This window comes from Crocodylus porosus, unplaced genomic scaffold, assembly GCF_001723895.1.
Source record: "Crocodylus porosus isolate Cpor-Errol unplaced genomic scaffold, CroPor_comp1, whole genome shotgun sequence".
Lineage (NCBI taxonomy): Eukaryota > Metazoa > Chordata > Crocodylia > Crocodylidae > Crocodylus > Crocodylus porosus.
The window spans coordinates 63,428,725-63,452,830 of NW_017728886.1; the positions used below are offsets into that span (position 1 = coordinate 63,428,725).

Consider the following 24,106-nt stretch of genomic DNA (forward strand, 5'->3'; position numbering starts at 1 on the left):
GCTCGCCACTCCTTGAGTACCCTGGTGTGTAGATTGTCAGGGCTAGCTGACTTGAAGGTGTCCAGCTTCTCAAGATGTTTCTTCACAAGGTCAGCATTGATGGAGGGCAGGGAATCTCCCTCACCCAGACCTCCCTGTCCCGTAGTGGGCATGGGAGTCCCGTGGGACTGATGAAAAACGGACGGGAGGGCAAATCAAAGCCATAGGCCTGCCACTTGGTGCAGTGACTTCTAATGGTAGGATGCCAGTTTTTTAGAAGCTCAGTTGTTCCCTTACTTATTTTTCACTTATTTGGATCATGGTAGATTGAAATAAACCACAATCCTTCTGGAATAATCAACTTATCTTGAAAGCAATATAAAAAGCATATAAGTTTTACTGAGATTCCAGAACACCCTTAGGCTGCAGCCAAACAAGCAGGGGCACGTGCTTGCACCAGTACAATGTTTTGCCACTACTTCGTGCCACGAAGCATATGCTTGCCCATGCCCTTTGTTGTGGGATACATTGTCCTGTTGTGGGCAAACTGTCAATGCTCAGCTCCTCCTGGCTTCCAGCTGAGCTCCATATACTATGGGGAAGGGGCTGGCTGGAGCATAGGTTGCTTCAGTGCAGGGCTAGTCACCAGACACCCTGTGCCCTTTCCAGCCAAGGAGCAGCATGTGGAGGTGGAAGAGCAGGCAGTGGAGCCCCCACACTGAAGCACATGGAGACAGTTACATCTGGCTGGGTCATAGTGTGCCTTGAGATGCAGGCTCTGCAGTGTGTGGAGTTGGGGGAGCGGGCAGTCCAGCCATCTCCACTTTTGTCCTGGCTCATGCTATTTTTGCATGCTTTGCATTGCTTCTTTTTCCTTTGCTGTCGCGATTTCCCAGTAGCAAATTCTGCCTCTGCACTGTCAATTAGCAGCACCACGCATTGTTTGATGTGCAACACGTGCAGTTTGTGATACCGCAAAGAGGTTTGTGGCACCACAAACTGCACTTGCCTGCATGTGTGGACAGGGACTTAGAGTCCAGTCAAAGATTCCAGCCTCTGAATGCTCTTGTGAGAGTGAAAGAATCTAAAGTTTCATTTTTCTTTAAAAGTAAGATTCTAGACTTTATAGATTCAGAGTCAAATAAAACCACTAAGATTCATTATTTTTTAAATACTTTTTTTTTTTTACTGTAGATTTCAAATATGTAGCATATATAATCTATCAATAGAAATACATAATTTCCATGTATGGATGCAAATTGCTGAAAAGTTTATAATTATTGTCCCAAAATAAATGCATTCAGTTTCAGCAGAACTAAACATCTGTGTGTCTTCTTTGCTGAGAACCTCCTGTTTAGTTGAAGCGAGAAATATTAGTATTTTTGGTATATATTATAGAATTTTTGGAAGCAATTTTGATTTTTACTTTTGTACATATTTATAAGAACTCTCGAAGTGTAAGCTTATGAAATAACTGATTTCTTTTGTGCTCTTATCATGTGCTGTTCATTTTAACAGGTTGTTAAGTACATTTATTTCCCCTGTCCATTTTTGATTCTGTGCCAGACCAGACTTAATATTTAGTTCCTCCCCACTAAACAAAATTCCTTGAAAGGTTGATATATATGATATACCAGGGTGTAATGTTAGCCCAGTTAGTTACATCCAGACAATTGCAACAACGCAGTATGTGGCACCACGCACTGCACATTCAGGCGTTTCCTGCACTGCTGCCCTGCAGCATGGTGGGAGGCGGTGGAGGGAATGGAGTTGACCCTGGGAGATCTCAGGGTAAAAAAATCTGTGCAAAAAAAAGTAGGATATCATATTTGGCTGCAGTACATTCTGTCCAAGCAGGAGCCTGGCCCACCGGAGCCATTCTCCGCCTGTCGGCCAGGCTCCAAGCTGCAGGAGCACCACGGCTGCAGCTTCCCCAGCCCCTAGGACCCCAGGTAAGGGTGCTGAGGCCAGCCTTCCCAACCCCACCCAGGGTGTAACCTGCCATATGCCAGAGAGTGCATGGCATGGGCATTCCCCAGGGACACGTAGCGGCAGCTACTGGATGTGGTCATTGAGATTGAACCCTTGGAAGATGCCAGCTCTTAGCTTTCGCTCATTATTGTAGCATGCGCCACTTCACTTTTTTTCTCAGCTTTTTTTTTTTTGCTGAAAGCCTGGTAGCAGATTTTGACTCCACACTGCAAATTAGCAGCACAGAGAACGTTTTAACATTCCGGGCGTATCATTTGTGGTACTGCAAAGAGGTTTGCAGTGTTACAAAACACACATACCTGCATGTCTGGACACAGCCTATGGGTTTATCTTGTGAATTCTTTTTAGGTGTTTGCAGACCTTATGGTGTTAATATTGCGTTGCAGCCCTAAAAGGCTCTCACAGCACCCCTAAAGTTGCCACTCAGCCCTGCCTTCTACTTTGCTGTTCTTTGTAAAGTTTGCAGAGGTAGTGAATTACCAGAGTTTTATTTTTGTTGTTTATTTTTTTAAGTAAGGTATTCTGATTTAGCACTTCAGCTCTCCTTTGCTTTATTTTCAGTGCTTTTTGTTGTAGTGAAGAATAAGCTGGCAACTGATGATGAATTCTATCATCCAGCAATCACAGAGCAAATTGACCTGTTTGTTAATGCTACTTGTAGATATCTGAGGAAACAATTTACCTTAGCCATAGAAAACTATATGTGTTTTTGTTGTAAAAAGATATAGCAAGGCAAGAATAAAATATTAAAAAATATTTTGATTTTTCTCTTGTAATTGATCCATTGCAACTTTTTCTAGTAATTTATTTGCTCATCCATATCCGTCTAAGAGCATTGTTGCCATTTTCTTATTCTCAGAAAAAAGAAAGTTTAAACATTAAAATCTGTTGCTGTTAACGTATATTTAGAAAAGGTTGTATTTGGAAATATTCCTGTAAAGATTTACATTTTTCTTCATCTGTTTTGGCCTTATTCTGTAAATAGATGTGGAAAGATATAATCTTAAAAAGTATATAATTCAGATTATTTGTTATGCAAGATGTTGTAAGGATTTTGGAAGTCTTAATTATATAAACAAGGTCTTTCTTCTGTTTTCCTCTAATAACCACTTCCTGAAATAGACTAAAATTGTACAATTCATTATTAAGTTAGGCAGTTTCATAAGAGCAACAGAACTGCATTCGGGGAAGGCAGGCAATTTTCAAGCTTAACTGCAGTCTCAGTCCATAAATTAAAATTCATCAGAGCAGTATAAAAGATCAGAAGTGTAATTTACTGTTTGTATTCTTGATAAGATTGTTTTCTGTTGGTACAACGAGAAAAGGAGTTTTATTGTAATTTATTGTGGATACATTACATTCTAAATATCCAGTGTTTCTTGGATGCAAGTTTGTTAGATGACACTTAGGTTCTGGACGAACTTTCAGAAAGCCCCTGACATTAGTTTAAGTCTGCTAAACTTGACATTAGTTAACTCTATTCCCATGCCTATTCTAAGGTGAATAGGGCATACATCAGATGATGGAGATGCAACAATATTGAGTACTTTGGAAAATCTCACCCTTTTTTGTACTTTGAATTAACTTTGTTAAAAAAAATTCCATGGATCCATGCTGAAAAGAATAATACTTCCCATACACTGTTTTGAAAAAAGGTATGACTTGCTTATCAGATGAACTCAGTGCTAACATCTAATTAGATCTTGGCTTAGAAGGTTTTGTTTTAAAAGATGTATAAAAGTCTTTGTGTACTTTTAAATAACAAATAAAAATTTTTATATAAGCAATTCAAAGTCTTTTTTGAAGGTTAAGTCATAGAAAAGGCTTTCTAAGATGGAATATAAGCAGTCTGATCGCTATTTCCTTTTGAAGAGTTAATTTTAATAAATACATGTTTACTGATTAATTGGTCATATAAACTATATTTTGGTATCTGAATATGTGGAAACTTGGCAATTGAAGGAACTTCTTTGGGTCACTGGGTCTAGACTTACAGGCTGCTTGCAGACATGGGGGGAGAGAATAGCACTTTAATTGAAACTCGGCGTGCTCCTAAGTTGAGCCGACTGTGTGTCCAGAAGATGCAGCATGTTAGTTGCACCTGGCTTGCCCAATATCTGTAGAGGTTTAGCTGATTCAATCAGCTATTAGCTAAAAGTGCCAAGAAAAGCCCCACTGAAGCACCTGATCTATATAGATGCTGCAGAGCCGGATCAAAGTAATGCGCTGCTGCTTCTGGAAGAGTGCTTTTTCTTTTCTCCCACGTTTATCAGTGCCCCTTGTGTCACAGGAAAGTATGTCATAGAGGTTGCTTATAGATGTCAAAAAAAACTGGCATTTGAAGCTTGGCACGCCCCCACACTGACTGCAGAAGAGGCATCATGTTAGTTTGATCCAGTTTGCCCCGCATCTGTATAGATTGGACGCTTCAGACATGGGGGGGAGAGAATGGCTTTTTGGCACTTTTATTTAATAGGTGATTGAATCAGCTTTAGATAAAAGCGCTTTTTGGCGCTTTTATCTAAAGCTTTAGATAAAAGGGCTGAATCAGCTGATCTGTACAGAACCTGGGGAGCCAGGTTGAATTAACATGCTTCTTCTTCCTGTAAAGCACTAGGTTTTTGGGTGGTTTTTTCATATCTATCAGTGCCCAGAATCCCTTTAATTAGGATACAGAGCAAATTTCATTAGCATACATCTTTTTTTTCCCTCTTTTTGGGTTTTCTGCATATTCATTGTTCCAGTCCTTAAAACATTTCTTGATCTTCATTGCCTTGGCATGCCTTTGCCCTTCCACACCCAGAAATGACCAAGCCTTCACTTCTTTGAGTGTTTTCTCTAGCCTGGCATAATCATCCATTATCTATTCCAGTGGGAAGCTGGCAGTGTCATTAATCTTGACATTATTCCCCATTATTTTCAGGGCTCTTCTCAGCCTCATGTCCACACCATGTATACTTTCTATTGCAAGACAGCCCTCTCCTTTTCTCTTAGTTTTTCTTACCCAGGAATTACGAATGAATTTCGGGTCCTTCCTTTCTTCCCTTCTGTATACACATCATCTGATTTTCTGTTCTCTCTTACAAGCTGCTATATGTCATCCCAGTTTTCTTCTGCCTCTGGTCCCTAGCTGTCCCCTTCATCTTCTTTATTTTTGTTCACCTTTCTTCAAGCTCCATCTTCAGTTTCTGCCTCTTCTTCATCTTCATTTTCCAGGGAGGCAAATCTTTCCCTAATAGGTACTTGCATTTTTCTTGTATTGATATCTTTCTTCAAGCAAGGTAACATGCAGCCTTGTTTTTGGACCTGTATCATGGTTTTTGCGTGTAGATTTTTTTTTTTTACTTTATACATCAACATATTTAACACTAAGTAGCTATATTGAAATATAATGGCAATTCCTTTCCCAAGAGGGAATCCTCAGTAACTACTTCTGTTGATTTGAATATTTTCTGAATTTAACCATTAAGAGCTAGTGCCACACACTATATATATTTTAGTATTGTAGTAATATTATTCCCATTGATGTTATATCTTCATTTGGAAATGGCAGGAATTATTTTCTGGTACACAAGTTATGGGAATAGCTATTTTGAATCTACTGGTATATTATCACCAGTAGCATGGGAGACTTCATTTTTCTTTTTCAACTTAAGAGCACCCTTGTTCTTCTCTTGACATTATCATAATTTTTGAGCTCAAACCTGTTGACTTCCATTTTTAATGTTAATACAACAAGCTGTTTTAGTCTATGATTTTCTAGTCTGAGCTATACATTGTTTCAGGTATATTTAAGTTCTTTCCGGAACTTCTTTGAGCCCCTACATTTGTTGATATCCATCAAATATATATTTTATGGGCTGCAATATTTTTGTGAATTTTAAGTTATGCACTTTTACACAGTCAGGCTGTAAAAATGTTTGAATAAATAACACTTTCTTATACATTTTTTTAATTACCAACATAGGTCATGTATTTTTTAATTATTTATATTTACATTGCACCTTTCCCAACAAATGCTTAACTGAACATTTATGTATTTCCTGTCATTATATAGTATGAAGAATGCAATTTAGAAACCGTACAAAGCAGCTACTGCTGCTATAATAAAATAATTTGTTGTAGTTTTCACTAGATGCAGAAAGTAATGTCTGTAAATAAATGGTAAATGTAGTGGATGCTCATTAGCAGCAACAGTCTTCATCTAAATATCTTTGTTGGATAAATAGATTAAAGGCCAAAATAAGAGAGAGATCTATGTCTAGGAAATCTAAGGGCTTGTCTTCCCAGGAAAATTTGGATTAAGATGGAATGTGAATGTAAAGCAGAACACCTATGAATGGTTTAAGCTAATTTTGAATAAAACTTGCTCTTTACAGGATGAAAATGTTACCATAGGGAGTTAAGCTGAGGGGCTGGACTTGATCTTCCGAGGTCCCTTCCAGCCTTAATGTCTGTGAAATCTATGAAAGCAGGAATAATGGTTTCAAAATAACTCCCCATTAAGGGAAATTTAAAATTGCCAACTTTAATGTAATTCTAAAAATTGAATCCATTTGGGAGATTTAGATGTTTTGTGCCTCTCAGGATATTAATCCAAGATTATTATTTCAGTTGTTCAATCTTGAAATGTAGAAGATCAATATAAACTTATCATGGGCTGTGTTTGTTTTGAGAAAGATGGGACATGTGTGACATCGATTCTAAATGCTAGAGAGTTAGAATTAGTATCACCTTGCTATCAAAATACAAAAAATATATGTTACTGAATCTGATTGAAACTCAGAAAAGAATTACCCTCAAGTTAATTTCTGAACAGTGAATGTGCTCCCTTTCCCCCACAAAAAACACCCGCAACCATGTATTTATGGACCAGTTCCAAGAAGCAAATCCCTGAGGTACAGTGCAATTTTGTTTGATCTTTAGTTACAAAAACATCACTGCAAGGCAAACAGCTATTGCTGGCCTCTTGAGTGATTGGTTAAAAGAAATTGTACTGACATCAAAGCTGCCCTAATCATATATTTGATAAATTTAAATTTTCACAAACATAGCTCTACACAATCTGTTGAAAACTGGTTTTAATAGAAAGGTTTTCTGGTAGAATGTCTTCACACATTAAATCAGAAAAGGATAATTCTACACTTTTACATATCAGTGTATAGTTTCCATATCTACTGATGCAGAGGCATTTGTCTGTCGTCATTCATCACAAGCTGATGCCATATACCTCAGGCACAACTTTATCAGTATTGTATGATTAAGACTGAACATGCATTTTGTTTCAGGGTGGGGTTAGATATCTGTTTAAACAAAGCTAAAATATTGAAGTAATTGAATGTTATTAGCAATGTAAGATGTACCTGGAAGGAAAGCTCAGTGAATTTGCAGTGGAAACATGTTCTGGGATGGGTGCAGGGGAAAATGGCTGCAAGATAATAAATATTAGTATAGCTGTCCAAAAAAATGCAGTTATTTTTCTGTAAGATCTTGTAACTATAAGTTTCAACTCTTGAGCTGGATTCAGATGTGCAGAGACATGTGGTTTGTGGCACTGCAAACCTCTTTGCAGTGCCACAGACCACACATGTTGCACTGCACTGCAAATTTGCAGCACTTCTGGTAGCAGAAAAAACCCCTGAAAAAAAAGCAGTGCAAAGCACACCAAAGTGCCATGTGCCAGGATAGATGCAGAGATGGCACCCTTCTCTGTGCCCCAGCTGCCCGCCCCCATTTTATGGGGGCTCCATAAGCCTCAGTGCGGGGGCTCTGCAGCGCACTGAGGCATGTTGAGGCAGGGGAGCAGCCAACCCAGGGCTGCCTGCTCCCCTGTCTTGAGGCATACTGCATCCCAGCTAGCTGGGGGATGGCTGGCTAGGGCACAGGGTGCCTTAGCATGGAGGCTTCACAGCATGCTGAGATGAGGAAGCAGGCGGCTCAAGGCTGCCTGCTCCCTCGTCTCTGTGACACTCTCTGGCTGGCTGCCTTGGCTGGCTGCTGCCTACCAGCTACCAGTGTCTGTGCTTTTGCCTTGCCTGCTCTTGCCTGCTGCCTGCCAATGTGTATGTCCCACTGCAAACCACATGAGCAGGGGTGTGTAGATTTGTCCCACTAGTATTTGTGCTGCTGCAAACACATGCCCTTGCTTGTGTGGATGCAGCCTTGATTATTTTCACTTACGTCTATACGAAGTGTTAGTGGAACTGGCTAAGTAGAGTTGTTGGTAACATTTTTTTCTTTAAGAATAAACTTTGCTTAGTGGTTAGTATATATTAAGTTAATCTTGTTGGGGATTAGACCAGTAATTGCGGATGGAATAATTGTTCTGAAAACCAAGTCAAACTACTTTTGCTTTTCTTCTCTGCTGGCTCTTAATTTGTCTTTCTTCAGATTCTTCTTAAGATATATTACTATGAAACCAACCACACCTTAATCCTTTTAAGAAAGACCATCCCCCCAATCACTGTTATACATCTTAGTACTTAGACTGCGTTGGACAAGACTATTGGACAGTTGCTCTGGACCATAGTTATTTGTGTATCTGTAAGTTAGATATGGCTAGTCACCACATTTCTCAGTGCACGGTGGCAAGTGGGAATGTTCTGGGATGGTCTGAGGACAAGAGACTGAGGAAGCGCAGTAGAGAACAGAGCTATGTGCACTGTTTTGTCTTTTCCCGTACATCAGGCATGCTCAATCTCTGACCTGTGTGCTAGATCCAGCCTGCAACCCCATGTCATTTGACCCACAAGGCTCCTCAGAGGTCTGGAAATTTGGCAGCACAAGACCAGTATCACTGCTTCCCTACTGCCAAATCTCTGAACCCATGGAGAGACCAGGTACCTACATGCTGGATCTGGTGCCTGATCCTAGAGTGTGGTGGGGGAAAGCAAGTCAGGCCCCTAAGGACTCAATCATGGCAGGCAGAGGGCAGGAGGGGGTGGCACCAGGCCCTGGGACCCAATCCTGGTGTGCATGAGTAAGAGGAGGTCTCGTGCTGGGACCCTGGAACCCAATTGTGGAGGGAGGGGGCAGTACTGGGCCCCGGGGCCCAAATCTCAGTGCACAGTGGGTGGGAAGGTGTGGTGTCAGGCCAGGTCCCCAACACTCAGTTCTGGTGCACAGGGGACAGGAGGAAGTAGCATCAAGAACCCAGGACCCAGTCCTGGCACGTGGAGCAGGGAGGAGGCGGCACCAGACCCCAAGGCCAGATCTGTCCCTTTGGGCCAAAAGGTTGAGCTCCACTGCCTTAGATTATGAACTCCTAGGAATCTTTCTTTTAATTTGTGTCATAATCTGTGGACGTGTCTACATGTGTGGTATTGTTACTGCACTGTCATTTAGTACTTCCTTTTGGAAGTAAGTAATGGCTCAGTAACAGCCTGTAGCATGCTGTGCGTACTGTGCATAGTTATTTTTAGCTGCTCTGTCACCATAGCAACATGTTATAATGAGAGAGTGCATTGCTATGGCGATGTAGCTGTGGCATTGTGGTTTGTAGCCACAGACACTATGTTGCCATAGTATATTGCTACCGCGATGTAGTATCACATGTAGGTGCACCCTGTACATCTCAGGTCCTTATCATTTTGATATCCAAGCATCACATTCTGTAGTGTCAAAAGGTCAGTAAATAATAGCTATGTGAAGCACATAAGGGGCTGGGGGACAAATTGTTCCCCCCTATCTAGGCAGTAGCACATTGGGTACATACATAGTCCTAGGATTCAGAAAGAGAGGGTGTGACAGATGCAAGAACCTTTGCAGTTCAGGCCATGGGAGGAATGAGAGCAAGGCACCAATGAAGCCATTGAGCTGCTGGGGGCAGGCTGGGAAGGGAGCAAATGTGGGAAGGGGGGACCCTTCCAATATTTTTGCTGTCCCAGCCACTCCTGGCTTGCTTCAGCCAGGTGCTGAAGGGAACGACTGCCTGGCCAGGCACAGTAGTGACAGTGGTAATGGGGGTCCTCACTTCCTGCTCTTGCTATCTGACCACCCACGCCAGGTGTCCCCTGCCAGCCTAGGAACAAGTGTTGGAAGAGGAGCCTTCCTACTGCTGCTTGTGTCCCCAGCCAACAGCAGCACCTGCACAGCCATTCCTCCCACTCCCAGGTCAGCCAGGGACAGAGGCAGTGGGTGGGCAGGTCCTCTGCTTCTCATGCCTACTATGGGTACTACCCACCTTCTCCCTCCCCCCAACAATATTCCCCTGGACAGGGTGATGGACTCAGCCAGTCACAGTGGTGATGGGTGGGTCTCCTCTTCTGCTCCCTGCTGAACACCCCCAGATGTGCTCTGCCAGTGGTGGGGAGGGGGTCATGGGCAGAGAAATCACTGTGCTACACAGTGGAAGGGGAGTGTGATCATATCACTGCACCCTCCAGGATCTTTCCCTAATTGATATGTAGAGTCTGACACTAAAAAAATATATATTGTTTTATATTTTAAAACTTTTTGTTAAGCATTGTTCTCATATGCACACACACTTTGTAAAAAATAAATTTCTAAAACCCAAAACTTAAAAACACAGTCATTAACCAGTTGTTAATAGGTTATTTTTTTCAAGAACATTAAATTTAATCACCGAATGCCTTTGATTGATTTTTCTTAATTCTTTATTTGAACTTTGAACATAAAAATTGTTAAGCATTGAAACAAAATCATATTGACAGTTGTTTTTCTTTTTTTTTTCCTTGGCCCACCAGGATGGTACAAAGCAAAAGAGAGAACGAAAGAAGACTGTGTCATTTAGCAGCATGCCAACAGAGAAAAAGATCAGCAGTGCAAATGACTGCATTAATACAATGCTTGAAGGCTCTGAACTCAAAAAGATTCGGTCCAACTCTAGAGTGTACCACCGGTATTTCTTTTTAGAAGCAGATATGCAGTCTCTGCGTTGGGAACCTTCAAAGAAAGATTCTGAAAAAGCAAAGATTGATATTAAATCAATCAAAGAAGTAAGAACAGGAAAAAATACAGATATATTTCGCAGCAATGGCATTTATGATCAGATATCAGAAGACTGTGCATTTTCTATCATTTATGGAGAGAACTATGAGTCACTAGATCTTGTTGCTAACTCAGCAGATGTTGCAAACATTTGGGTTACTGGGTTAAGGTACCTGATTTCTTACGGAAAACATTCTCTAGATATGATAGAAAGTAGCCAGGATAATATGAGGACTTCCTGGGTTTCACAAATGTTCAGTGAAACTGATGTGGATAATTTGGGACATATACTGCTTTGTAAAGCTGTACAGTTTATTAAAAATTCAAATCCTGGTTTAAAAACAAATAAGATTGAACTAAAGTTCAAAGAATTACATAGATCCAGGGACAAAACTGGTACTGAAGTCACAAAGGAAGAATTTATTGAAGTTTTCCATGAGCTTTGTACCCGACCAGAGATCTACTTCTTGTTGGTTCAGTTTTCAAGCAATAAAGAATTCCTGGATACCAAGGACCTTATGATGTTTTTAGAAGCAGAACAGGGTATGGCACATGTCACAGAAGAAATAAGCCTTGAAATTATTCACAAGTATGAACCATCAAAAGAGGGCAAGGAAAAGGGTTGGCTTTCTATAGATGGTTTTACTAATTACCTTACTTCACCGGACTGTCATATATTTGATCCGGAGCATAAAAAGGTGTGTCAAGATATGAAACAGCCTTTATCGCATTATTTCATAAATTCATCTCACAACACGTACTTGATAGAAGATCAGTTCCGTGGGCCTTCTGATATCACAGGATATATTCGTGCTCTTAAAATGGGTTGTCGAAGTGTTGAATTGGATGTATGGGATGGTCCAGATAACGAGCCTGTAATTTACACTGGACATTCAATGACATCACAGATAGTCTTCCGTAGCGTAATTGACATTATTAACAAGTATGCATTTTCTGCTTCAGAATACCCTGTTATTTTATGTTTAGAAAATCATTGTTCTATTAAGCAGCAGAAAGTGATGGTTCAACACATGAACAAAATTCTGGGGGATAAGCTACACACACAGTCTCCAAACATAGAAGAGTCTTATCTTCCCTCGCCTGAGTCACTTAAAGGAAAAATACTAATTAAAGCAAAGAAGCTTTCCTCTAATTGCTCAGGGCTGGAGGGAGATGTTACAGATGAAGATGAGGGAGCAGAAATGTCACAGAGAGTAGGGAAAGAGGGTGTAGAACAACAGAACATTGTGGCAGGGAAACGATTTCAGCTTTGCAAAGAGCTTTCTGAATTGGTAAGCATATGTAAATCAGTTCAATTCAAAGAGTTTCAAGTTTCCTTTCAGCTCCAGAAATACTGGGAAGTGTGCTCATTTAATGAAGTACTTGCTAGCAAATACGCCAATGAAAACCCAGGGGACTTTGTGAATTACAACAAACGTTTTCTTGCTAGGGTTTTTCCCAGCCCAATGAGGATTGACTCTAGTAATATGAATCCCCAGGATTTTTGGAAATGTGGTTGTCAAATAGTAGCAATGAATTTTCAGACACCTGGTTTAATGATGGACCTCAACATTGGTTGGTTTCGACAAAATGGGAATTGTGGCTATGTCCTTCGTCCTGCCATCATGCGAGAGGAAGTATCCTTCTTCAGTGCAAATACAAAAGACACTGTGCCTGGAGTTTCACCTCAGCTGCTTCATATTAAAATTATTAGTGGACAAAACTTTCCTAAACCCAAAGGTTCAGGTGCCAAAGGAGATGTTGTGGATCCTTATGTTTATGTGGAAATTCATGGAATCCCTGCAGACTGTGCGGAACAAAGGACAAAAACTGTGCGTCAGAATGGAGATAATCCAATCTTTGATGAAAGTTTTGAATTTCAAATTAATCTCCCAGAACTAGCCATGTTGCGTTTTGTAGTACTAGATGATGATTTTATTGGGGATGAATTTATTGGGCAGTACACTATTCCCTTTGAGTGTTTACAGACAGGGTATCGGCATGTTCCTCTTCAGTCTTTAACTGGAGAAATGTTATCACATTCTTTCTTATTTGTTCATGTGGCCATTACTAATCGAAGGGGTGGAGGGAAACCTCATAAACGGGGCCTATCAGTGAGGAAGGGAAAGAAATCAAGGGAATATGCCTCTATGAGAACATTATGGATTAAAACGATAGATGAAGTGTTCAAGAATGCTCTCCAACCTATACGGGATGCTACAGATCTGAGAGAAAATATGCAGGTACAGTTTGTTTGTTTTTTACAATGAAATGCTCAGTATTGATGTTTGGGGTTTTTTTACTTTTTTGTATTATGATATTTATGCAGCATGTGTTTTATACAGAGTTGTATAAATGCTCGTTATGTTTTATAATAGTGATTATTATCAAGATTTATCATTTGTCAGTTTCAAAACCTCTGTTGGAGCAACAATTGAAAGATGCTGTCTAAAAAACTAACTCCTGGTATGTAAACATGTTTTTTTTCCACACTACAAATTTCCGCTCTAATACCATAATTCATGTCTGTTTCCTGAATGAAAGGTGTAGAAAAGTAAGGAGGAAGATTTGCGTTTTGATGTCTCTCACCATTCTAGAACTAGGGGACTTGCAATAAGGTTATTAGGAGGGGAGTTTAAAATAAAGTTTGTTTTGTTTTCATAGTGTGTAGTTAACTTGTAGAACTCATTGCCACAAAGTGTTTTAGAGGCTGGGTCAAAAGAGGATCAGACAAATTCATACAGCACTGATTTGTCAGTAGGTATTAAACATGATGAGGTTTAGCCTCCAAATTAGGACTTCCTAGGCTTCTGAATAGTCTAGATAGGCCCTGCATGAAAACTTTTCCCCATAGCCTCTATTCTCTGCCACTGTAAGGTTATCTTTACGGGGTTTTCTACCCTGTAAGGGCGCCAGAGTTGATAAACCTGTGGTGTGACTTAGTGTGGTATTTCTTAATTTCTTAAGTTAAAATCCTAGCACAGAAAAATAAAATTCAGCATATCCTATTAAAACTTTTTATGTAACTTTCAGGTTAGACTGCTTCAAAGCAATATGTCTGAGGCTTAATTCCCAATTTTAAACTTGCATTTTCTTGTACTGCATATCGCTATAGATAATTCTCTTTATGAATAAAGTCACATTGAAAGCTACGTTAAAGAACATTTTGCCCATAGTTTAACTTTTTAAAGTTGTATTTACTCTTATGAATTGCATCCAGTTTCCCATGGCTTCCTAATTCCATTCGGTATGATTTATATTAACGACATTATTGTACTGAAATATTACAAACAGAGTATAGAAGCATGATTTTAGCTGATTAATGACTTTATAAATATAAGCTATTAAATTAATTTAATTTATAATTAATTAAACTATGAAACTATAAAAGGCACACTTCTATTATTCTGTTATTTTATATAATATATGTTCTAGTATGTAAATTAGAATGAGTAGTGCTCATAAGGCTTTATTGTTTTATTTTATTCTAGTTTATTTTTCCTATTTCATGTATTTTGGAAACATTACATTTATTAAGTGTGAGTTTCCTTTTATCTATTTTGTTTTGTCTCTTTGAAAGATGAACTTGAACTTGAAAATTTACAGCTCATCACTAACATATCAAGAAATATCCCCAGGAGATATATAGCTTAGCTGTATGACAGAATTTTAAATTTACATATCTTAACTGGATAATAGAATTGCAAACTATGTACACGTGCTAGATATACCACACTTATACCAAGAATACAGGCAACCCCCACTTAACGCTGTTTTGCTGTAATGCTCATTTTAAATTGGTCTGATTTCACTTAGTGCTGAGGAAGTTTTGCTATAACGCTCACAGCTGCCATCATGGGTCATTAAAAACACTTGTCACCATCTTGGGTCATCAAATACTCTTGGTCTCCCTTAACACTTGTTTTGCTTAAAGCTTGGTCTTTCAGGAACCAATTAAGAGCTGTAAGTGGGGGTTGCCTGCATTTGGCTGCCTGATATGACATGCACTTTGGACCTAAGTAGGTTGTCCAAGGTCATTCAGCAGGTCAGTGGTAGACCAGTGCGTAAAATTATGGTCTTCTGACTCATAGCCCAATATTGTATGCAGTAGGCCATAGTTCTCTATACCAGTGGTGCCCAATGTTTTGGCCCCATGGGCCAGATAAGTTGTGTAGTGGGGCTGCAGGCCTGATACGGTACTGGTCATGGTCATGGTCACTGCTCCATGCTGGGCCTGCCACCCTCCCCTGTGCATGTCTGCTCAGACCTTGCAACCCCAGCTTCAGCCCTCTGTGTGCCAAATCAAGCCTGCTGTCTGGCCTCCAGCCCCACACATGCCAGATAAGGTCCCACTGCCCTGCTCTTACTCATACTGGTGGGATGTCATGTGCAGAGCCATGTCATTTCGTCTGTGGAGGCTGGAAATTTGATAGCAGGAGAGCGGTGGCTATGTTAATTGTCATGACTTCCTCTTCCCCCACCCAGCCAAATATCCAAACCCCTGTGGAGCCCCACAGGCTGGATCTGCTCCAGTGACCCAGGATTGAGCCACACCTGTTCTAGACTGTTTTAGACCCCAGGTTCCCCACTGCCTAGGTGGGTGCCGTAACCATTCAGCTATTGAGACTAAAATATAAGGGTGGTCACTCCCTTCTCCCTAACATATGGTCAAGTATTCACCTACTTGCCCAACTAGTGTGTAGCCTGGCTGCCTGTTTAGCAAATATGCAGATGTCTAAGTCCACAGTGCACTGGTATGTGCCAAAAATACTGGGTAAATGGCTGGAAAACTGCTCTTTAGGTGCATAAAGGATAATAAAATTCAACTATTAGTTTCCATATTGCTAAAGCTCCTGTTTTTAATGTGTATCTACAATACTAGTTTTTGAGATTATAGGACTGTAGGAAATTAGGGGTGGAGGGGACTTTGTAAGGTCATCTAGTTCAGCCCCCTGCTCAAGGCAGAAACACACACACACACACACACACTGACTTGCTCTGTTGAGTGTACCCAGTCTGAAATGTTTCATTTTTTAAAATAAATTTAAATGTCTTTACAGCTTCCCAGCTCTGCGTGTGTGTGTGTGTGTGTGTGTGTGTGTATATAAAAAATACATCTTTAAATCTATAAAACAAAATCAATATAAAAGTGCTTTCCACAGTTTACCTCTTTGTCTTATGTTTCATTAAAATCCAATATAATGATTACAGATTGTTTTGGCTTACTACTAACCTTTAAAATTAATTACTTTTATAAGTAAATTAGGTTAGTACATTTGACTTTACTGGAAATAATTTGTATACACAAATATTTATATATCGTGTGTAGCTCAGCTTTCATTTTATTTGATAATAAAATAGACTTGGGGGAAATGAGAATTTAAACTTTATCATGTGTTAAAGCACATGCAGGATAAGAGAAACATTCAGCACATTTGTAACTTTTAAATATACATTCTTTTACAGACCCACAAGCTCCAGACCTGCCAGAGATCAGTAGTTCCCACTTGGTGCAGCTACCCTAAATTTGTTATGATGATGATAACATTCCCATCATGAAATTTCAGTGGAGACTAGTGTCACCTCAAAGAACTAATATTTACTATATTGCAAATATTCTTTAAGCTTAAACATATATATTTTTATATTCTATTCCACAGGATATAAAATAGAAATGCTAGGAATTTGGAAAAAATGTGCAAAATTGGATTTAACAAATAAAGTACCCATAGAAGGCCACTTCAGTGAGGTTCTGTAATAGGAGGGGCATTACTACTGGGAATACAATGTTCAGATATTACACCAAGTGGGAGCCATCAGATCCACAGCATGTCTGGACTATACTGAGGTAGAACAGGTATGTTTAAAGTTACAAAAGTCCAACTTGCTCTGTTGAGTGTACCCGGTTTGAGATACCGTTTCATTTTATTAAATAAATTTAAATGTCTTTACAGCTTTTCAGGAACACATTTTATCAGTATGGTTTAGTAGTTCATTGCTTTTGTGTTTACTTTTAAGTTAATGGTGGCATGTTAAACTTTTCTTTCGGTAGACTTCCTTTTCTGTGTCTACATTTTAATTTTATTTGAATTTTAATATCGCTGATAAAATATTGCAAATATCTGACGCATTGTTTGCTTTGGAGAAGTGCCACTTGTTCAGGACAAAACTATTGATGTTTCACACTGCAGTTTGGTTGTTACTATTATGCATTTAAATTAATTTGTTAACCTGAAGCATTGAGAGATTAAAATTCATGGTTAACTATAAAGCAACTTCTTTCTTTTCTTTTTAACAGAATGCAGTAGTTTCATTCAAAGAATTATGTGGCCTCTCTCCTGTAGCAAATCTTATGCAGTGTGTTCTGGCAGTGTCTACACGCTTGGTTGGTTCTGATAATACACCCTTGGTAGCACTGAATCTCAATGATCAGTATCCTACAATGGAACTCCAAGGGACTGTTCCAGAGGTCCTGAAAAAGATTGTAACAGCATATGACACGGTGAGTAGTCCTTTGTGATTTTGTGTATGCTACTTGCAAGACTTTTTATAATATACAGTACCCATGTCTGTTTTGAAAGGTCATTCTAATTTGTGACTTTCTATTTCATGCTTCATTACTTGTGATTGAAAAGTCATTCTTACAAACATACACAATTTGACAGTGCTTTTATATGATGTGAAATGTAAAAATTAATATACTACATGCAAAGTGAAAAAAAACTTTATTATTTGTAATAAAGAATATGTTAGTGGTAGCAGTTAACCTGTTTGGACAAACTTGTAACTCTTTGTGCATCTATAATTTTATTACAGCTGTACAGTAATTTGTTACTTCATATTTTCAGTTTATGGAGATGCTATTCTTTTTACCTTGGATTCAAACAAAGAATAGGAAGTTTTGTTTTTAAGCACTATCATTTTATGAAAAGCTTGATACGGTTGAAGTCTGCTTGTACTTTTTTGTAAATAGGCTATAACACTCAAGCACCTTGTGCATTCTGTAATCATCTTTAATGTTCATTTTAGCTTTTTTGTACTGAAGTAAGGCTACAAACTTGAAAAGATTTTTCTGGAAAGAAAACTCTTTAAAAAAATACTAATGGATATACTGCAGTAAAATAAGGAATTCTTAATTATAAAGCCTAAATTATTTAAGCTTATGGAGGAAAATCTCCACAAACTACAAGCTAATCTTCCTGATTTCATTTAAAGCAATAAGGAATAGGACAAGAAACAATCTCTCAGGTACCCAAAACTGGCATACAATGCAAACTGATCTCTCACATACAGGTAGAGTTTGAATTTTTTAAAATAACTTCTACAGTTGATATAGTATATATTATGCTGGTATATAGATATTTTAGAATGCAGATATTTTAGGATTTTTCTACCTGTTTTATGTTTAAATACAGAAAAAGCCAAACAGCTGAACAGACTTCCTAAAGAAAGAATAAACTGAGTAACATTTTGGAGGCAGTTTCTCAACTCAGCCTTAGAATAGTTACTGACCGAAGTACAAATTGCGAATTTTGTTAACCAGTAGTGCAGGTTGAGTGTTATAGATTGTGCATAGCTAAGAGGTATAAATAAAGCTACAGGCAGCTCATAGGCAGCGGGAGAAAATATTATTTGTTGTGGGCTGGGGGCCTGGAGGATGGAGTGCAGGGGGCAGTGCAGGGTGCACCTGCTTGATCCTGCCCCTCACTCCTGCAGAGCTGTTGTGGTTGAGGAGCTGGGCATGGTGCTGCAGCTGCGGGGTGTGGTGGTGGCACTGGAACAGTGGAGCCACGTTTGGAGGGTCTAAGCCCCATTAGCCCTGGCCTTCCACTGTTTATGGTACAGCTTGGTTTAAATGATATTGTAATCGCTGAAATCCAGTATAAAGTGTTCCAAATCTGTTGGGATTACAGATGAAAATAAACTCTTTAAGCATGGACAAATTTTGCTTGGTTTTATAAGGAGAGGGGGAACTGCTGGTCAGGACCATGCAGGGACTGTTACTCTGTTATGTGTGTACAAGCCTATAGTAATACAGGAGAGCTATGTTTCCCCAGTTTTAACCCTGGATTAAGCACGGTTAAAGTCAGAGTGATTTTTGTCTGAAGCAGCAACAGCTTGCCCTCACCTTTTGAAACTGCTCCAAGTGAATGTTTGACAATGTCCCATGTTACTGATGGAAAGCTTTGTCCTGAAATGTCTGGTTGTGTTGAGGTTGGTGACACATTAGTGGAACTGCTCTTTGCTGAGCATTTCTGTGCTGTGTTTTCCAAGTATCATCTGGAATATTTAAACAAACAGAGGTCACTGGTATGTCTGATCAACCATAATTGTATGATATACCTTTTGGGCTTTTTTTTTTTTTGGTGGGATGTGGGGAGGGAAGGAAAAGGTGGAGGTTGCCTGGGCAAGTTCATACTTAAAAGAAAAAAAAGACTTTCTCCGACAAAACTCTGCAAAACTTAAAAGTTTAACAAGTTTTCAGAACAAATTGCAGAGAGGCCATTTATTCTCAAAAAAACCCTTGTTCTATATAAAGCTTACTTTTTTACTTACTTCCTTGGAACAGATTCCTCATATGGTTTTGTCTTAGTGCATGTTTTGAACATTAAATAGCTTTGTTTTGATATGTACTTTGGAGAAAATCTATCAGACACACATATGTTATTCTGTAAATAAAATATCTGTAAATGTTACACTGAAACTGTTTATCTCAAAAAGCCACTTTAATGATATAATAAGCTGCAATAAGCAAGTAAGCAAATGAAAATTATTTTGAGAATTAGTGGTATTTCGTTTTTGAACCCCTATAACCTCCAAGTGTGTGGCACAATTTGAAAGAAACTTTTCTAGAAAAAATGTACTTTGAGCTAGCCTGTAAACTTTCATATGGTTTGTTAATCTTGGTTTTGGGGAATGTAATAGGATGTACAAGTCTTTCTTAAAGGTTTGCTAAATCTTTTGGGACAATATTACCTATGTCCCAGGTTTGCCTATCAAAACACTTAAGAGATGGGTAATGTCCTTGAAAGAAGGGAGCTGGGGAAGAAGTGTGAAGAAGTCTATTCTGTTGACCTTAGTTTTATGGCTAGAGATTGGATTTCCATGAGCAGGTGGGACAAGAACTCCCCTTCCCTCTCATTGAAGCGAGAGAACTGAGGGGTTCTGCTAGTTCTTGGTGGTCCCAATTACACTACTTTTCACAGCCAGGAGAGCAGGGCAGGTCAGTAGTCACATCATTTTTTTTTTCTGAGAAAGCATGATAGAAATGAAAGGGACTCCCCAAAATGGAAAGGAATCCTGGTTGGACCTGGCCCATGCAATTCAGTTATTTACTATGGTAGAATCCTTGTAGTCTGATGACATCGTTCATACCATGGGTATGTTGTTTTACTTTTTGGGGCAAATTAAAATAAAGATCCCCTGGCAAGCAAGTACGCTGTATGCAGATTCCAAGGTCATTCTTTTTTGTTGTTTGGTGTGTTACAGCTAAGTTGGGAGTACATGTAGGAAAAGTACTTTCCTATTTTTCTTATTTTGGGCTTGCATGTGCTGAATGGACAGGTCAGAATTACATTTTAATGGAGTTGTTCCAAGATACATCACCTATTATCAGTGTGAAATCAGGGTAATAACAGGCATTACTTTGCAGAATGTTTTTCAAACAAACCTTGGTTACCATGGTAAGTGCACAAATTATCTTTGGTTTACATTGTTTCATTCTGAATATGACACATGGTCAATATGGATGTTTTCAAAGCATCCACTGTTTCAGGGTTAGTCCATCTCAGACAGATACAGTAATTGGATATTTAACACTTCTTTGTCAGAAATACTTTCTGAACTAAAAAAGCAGGACTAAACATTTACACTAGCATGGTGGTCAACAGAGGTTTTTAGTTATTCAGTAGAATTTGTTTGCACAAGGAGTGACTACAGAGCTCAATATATTCGTTCAATAAACTATGAAAGGATGCAAGTCCTCTTCACTAAAAGAATTTGTCTAAAGAGTATAATTCTACAGGGATGCATGATACTATTGAAAGTGTCTTCAATGTAACACAGGAACAACATACTTATTGAAGAAACAATGAGCCAACTGACTATCAGTTAATTAAAAGCATCTCAGGATACTTGTTACTTTATATATTCTTGCCATAGAGCTATAGCACACACAAGAATGTATACTGTGGTCTGCATTCACTATTGTATCAGTTAACTTTAGAAATTTCTATTTGGGTATCTTTGCCTTGTTTTCTAGGGCCCAGTTCAGCTGAAATCTGCTAGTTCAATGATGATTCAATCTTTTTGTTTTGATGGATAAAATGGCCACTCATAGTTGGGGAGATGCAAGTGATACGGGGTAGAAATTGGGTGAGAGGGACAGAAGCCTGGTCACAGGGTTTTGACATTTGACTTGATTAGAACCAGTATTTCACTAAGGAATGTTTAAAAAAAAGTATTTTTAACTTTTGTCTGTGCATTAGTGAGTCAAGTAATGCTTTCCGAATAATATAAAGCAGCAATATAACTAGGAACAAAATAAATCTGTTTCTTAGCACATAAAGGTACTTATTTTTCCTCTATTGATGAATGTACAAAAGATTCCTTAAAGACACTCTGTAAGCTTGATAAAAAGATCAGAATATTTTGTTGAGGCACTGGGAAAATGGACATTTATAACATCTTTTTCAGCATTTAACAATGTTTTATTTTTTCCTCTCAAGTTCATGAACTGCAGCTTCCTCTGTGTGATACTTCAGCATACACTCTGCTGGTGTCATCACACCCATCACTGAACACTGCTGTATACTGAAGCCTGGAGATAAGGCAAGTGCTTCTTCCACACCATTGCATGTTTTTTAATGTCTTATGCCCTATAGGATAACTCATGGGAAAAGTAAAAACTTTATAAAACTCTGCAATGGCAAGGGAAAAAATACTTATCTTGTTCCCAAAGTCAGGCTTCAGTCTGCAGCACTGTTCAGTAATAAGTACGATGACACCAGCAAAGCATATGCTGGGACATCATTCAGCGGAAGCCAGCTGTCACAAAGAACCTGCTTGTCTGTGTATCAGGTTTTAATTTAATGATGAGGTAGCTAATCACTGAAACTTGGTTGGATAATACTGTGGGATCAGCTTTGTTGCAGTTGGCATCTGTCAGGGTTTTGGTTCAGTATGCTTAAGCCACTTGACATGTCTGCAAGTAACACAGGTAGCCATGTAAATTGGGCAACTGGCACTATCCATTAACCAAGTATCATTGATTCCAATGTTAAAAGATCCACTCTTATCAAATTAAGCACTCTGTTTAATTTGTGCTTCCTAGAGATAGGGTCTAGCTGCCACTGGTCTTCATTTATTTCTGCATATTGATACAAATGAAAGCCATCTTGTTAGTTGACAGAGGCCATATGTGTTTGAAGACACCAAAACTGATTTTGCTTGATGACCTTGGCATGCACTTGGATGATGAATCCTCAAAATAATGTTAGTGTTTTGTCTGTATTATAAGTAGCCATGTGGTTATTACAGATGGTTACAGGTTGAACTCATATACATGGCTAAGATGACATTGTAGTTAGATAGTGGCAAATTAAGACAGTGATATGAAGCAATTTGCTGCATTTTTACCTTAGGGGCTATCTGTTCCGTTGGGACAAGTAATTCCATTTGGACTGCCCACTTTAATGGAGTCATAGCAGTACTAGTAGAGTCTGAGAGAAGATAACCTTTATTTGCTAGGCTGCGAGGTAAAGGTTTTTGTAGGATGTTACAGTAATCTTTTGTTTATGGCCACTGACAGGACTTTACCTTCACAGCTTACAATGGCTTGCAACAGAAGAATTTAGGGGAGTTGAACTTCTGTGATAGAAATATTAAACTGAAGCTGACCTATTGTGTTATAAAGAGTAACTGAACTCTGTAAGATAAAGATGTGTGGGAAGTAAAAACAAGTTCATTGCCTCTTCCACAGACAGGGTTCTTTGGGTAAATCTGATATGTTTCATTAGATCAACTCAGATAGTTGGAAAAATTCTTCTTTGTAAGCTTTCAGGTATAGATACCCTTTGTCAGGCTGAGGAAGTATCTGCAGTTGGTCTGTGCTCTTCCTTGATCAAATAGTAAAGCAGCCAGAGCCCAGTATGTGTGCAAGAAAGCCAGTCAGTGAAAATGTCAATGAGTAAAAGACAGGTGTGGGGGAGGGCGTGCAGGGAAGGGGAATGACTGCAGCTGTAGTCAATGGATGAGAGACAAGTGGGGGTGGGAGGAAAGGGGAATGAATATGACTGGTACAAAGTGGAGAGGTAACCTGAGGAGTCCGAGGTTAGGCAGGTTATAATTTGTCATAAATACAGTGTCTATGTTTAGTCCATGATTTTTTTGTATCCAGTAGACTAATGCAGTGAAGTTCATAGGCTTGTCTATGAAAGGTGTTTCGTAAACTCCCTTTGAGGATTAAAATCGAGAGATTGGAGAGAGAATGGTTTTCTTATGAGAAATGTGCCCCCACAGGTAATTGGATATTCTTGTCTTTGATAGATTTCTGGTGTGCATCCATTTTGGTACACAGTTGTTGTTTGGTTTCTCCTGCATATCTTCCATTAGGGCATTTGATGCACTGGATGAGATGTATAACATTTCTGGAGGTACAGTTGTAAGATCCAGGACTGGTGATGGTTCTGCCGTGGGGGTGTAGTAATTGTAAGGGTGGTGGAGATATGGTGGCAGATTATATTTCTTGTCATGGCATGGTCTGGATCCATTTGGTGTGTTTTGGGCTGTAGGAAGTTTGCTTCTGGTGATGAGGTAGGCAGGGTTTGGTGCTTGTTTACAGGCTAGGGTGGATGGTTTTGGGAAGATCTGTTAAAGAATTGGGTCATCTTTCTAGCATGGGTTGCTATTTGAGGATTTTTCCATATAGGTTCCAGGGAGGGATAACGTGTCATAGCCAGTGATGTGCGATTCATGGGAGATTTTCTTCTGTACTGCTGAAGAATTCTTCAGCAGACAGTAGTATCTGGGTGACTCTTTCAAAAGTGCAATCTGTGTCTCTGGAGGAGCGTCCTTGTTGAATGAAAGCCCAGTTGAGATATGTGAGGTGACAATTGTGAGTGTTTTCCTCAGTGCAAATTTGGTGATATTGGAGGACATAGCTGTATATCACAGCTTTCTTTAGGGT

General features: G+C 39.2%; 1 protein-coding gene across 3 annotated transcripts in view; it reads left to right on the forward strand.

Annotated features, from left to right (window-relative positions):
- The window catches only part of PLCL2 (phospholipase C like 2), a 183,728-nt gene that overhangs the window by 90,529 nt on the left and 69,093 nt on the right, over nucleotides 1-24,106 (forward strand). For 2 of the 3 annotated variants that reach the window (XM_019535697.1, XM_019535705.1), the window contains exons 2-3: nucleotides 10,677-13,163; nucleotides 17,219-17,422. In XM_019535697.1, coding sequence (XP_019391242.1) covers nucleotides 10,677-13,163; nucleotides 17,219-17,422 — 2,691 coding nt within the window. Of the gene's footprint in view, nucleotides 1-10,676; nucleotides 13,164-17,218; nucleotides 17,423-21,647; nucleotides 22,484-24,106 lie in introns of those variants that run through there. The other variant, XM_019535712.1, reaches the window with a different exon arrangement.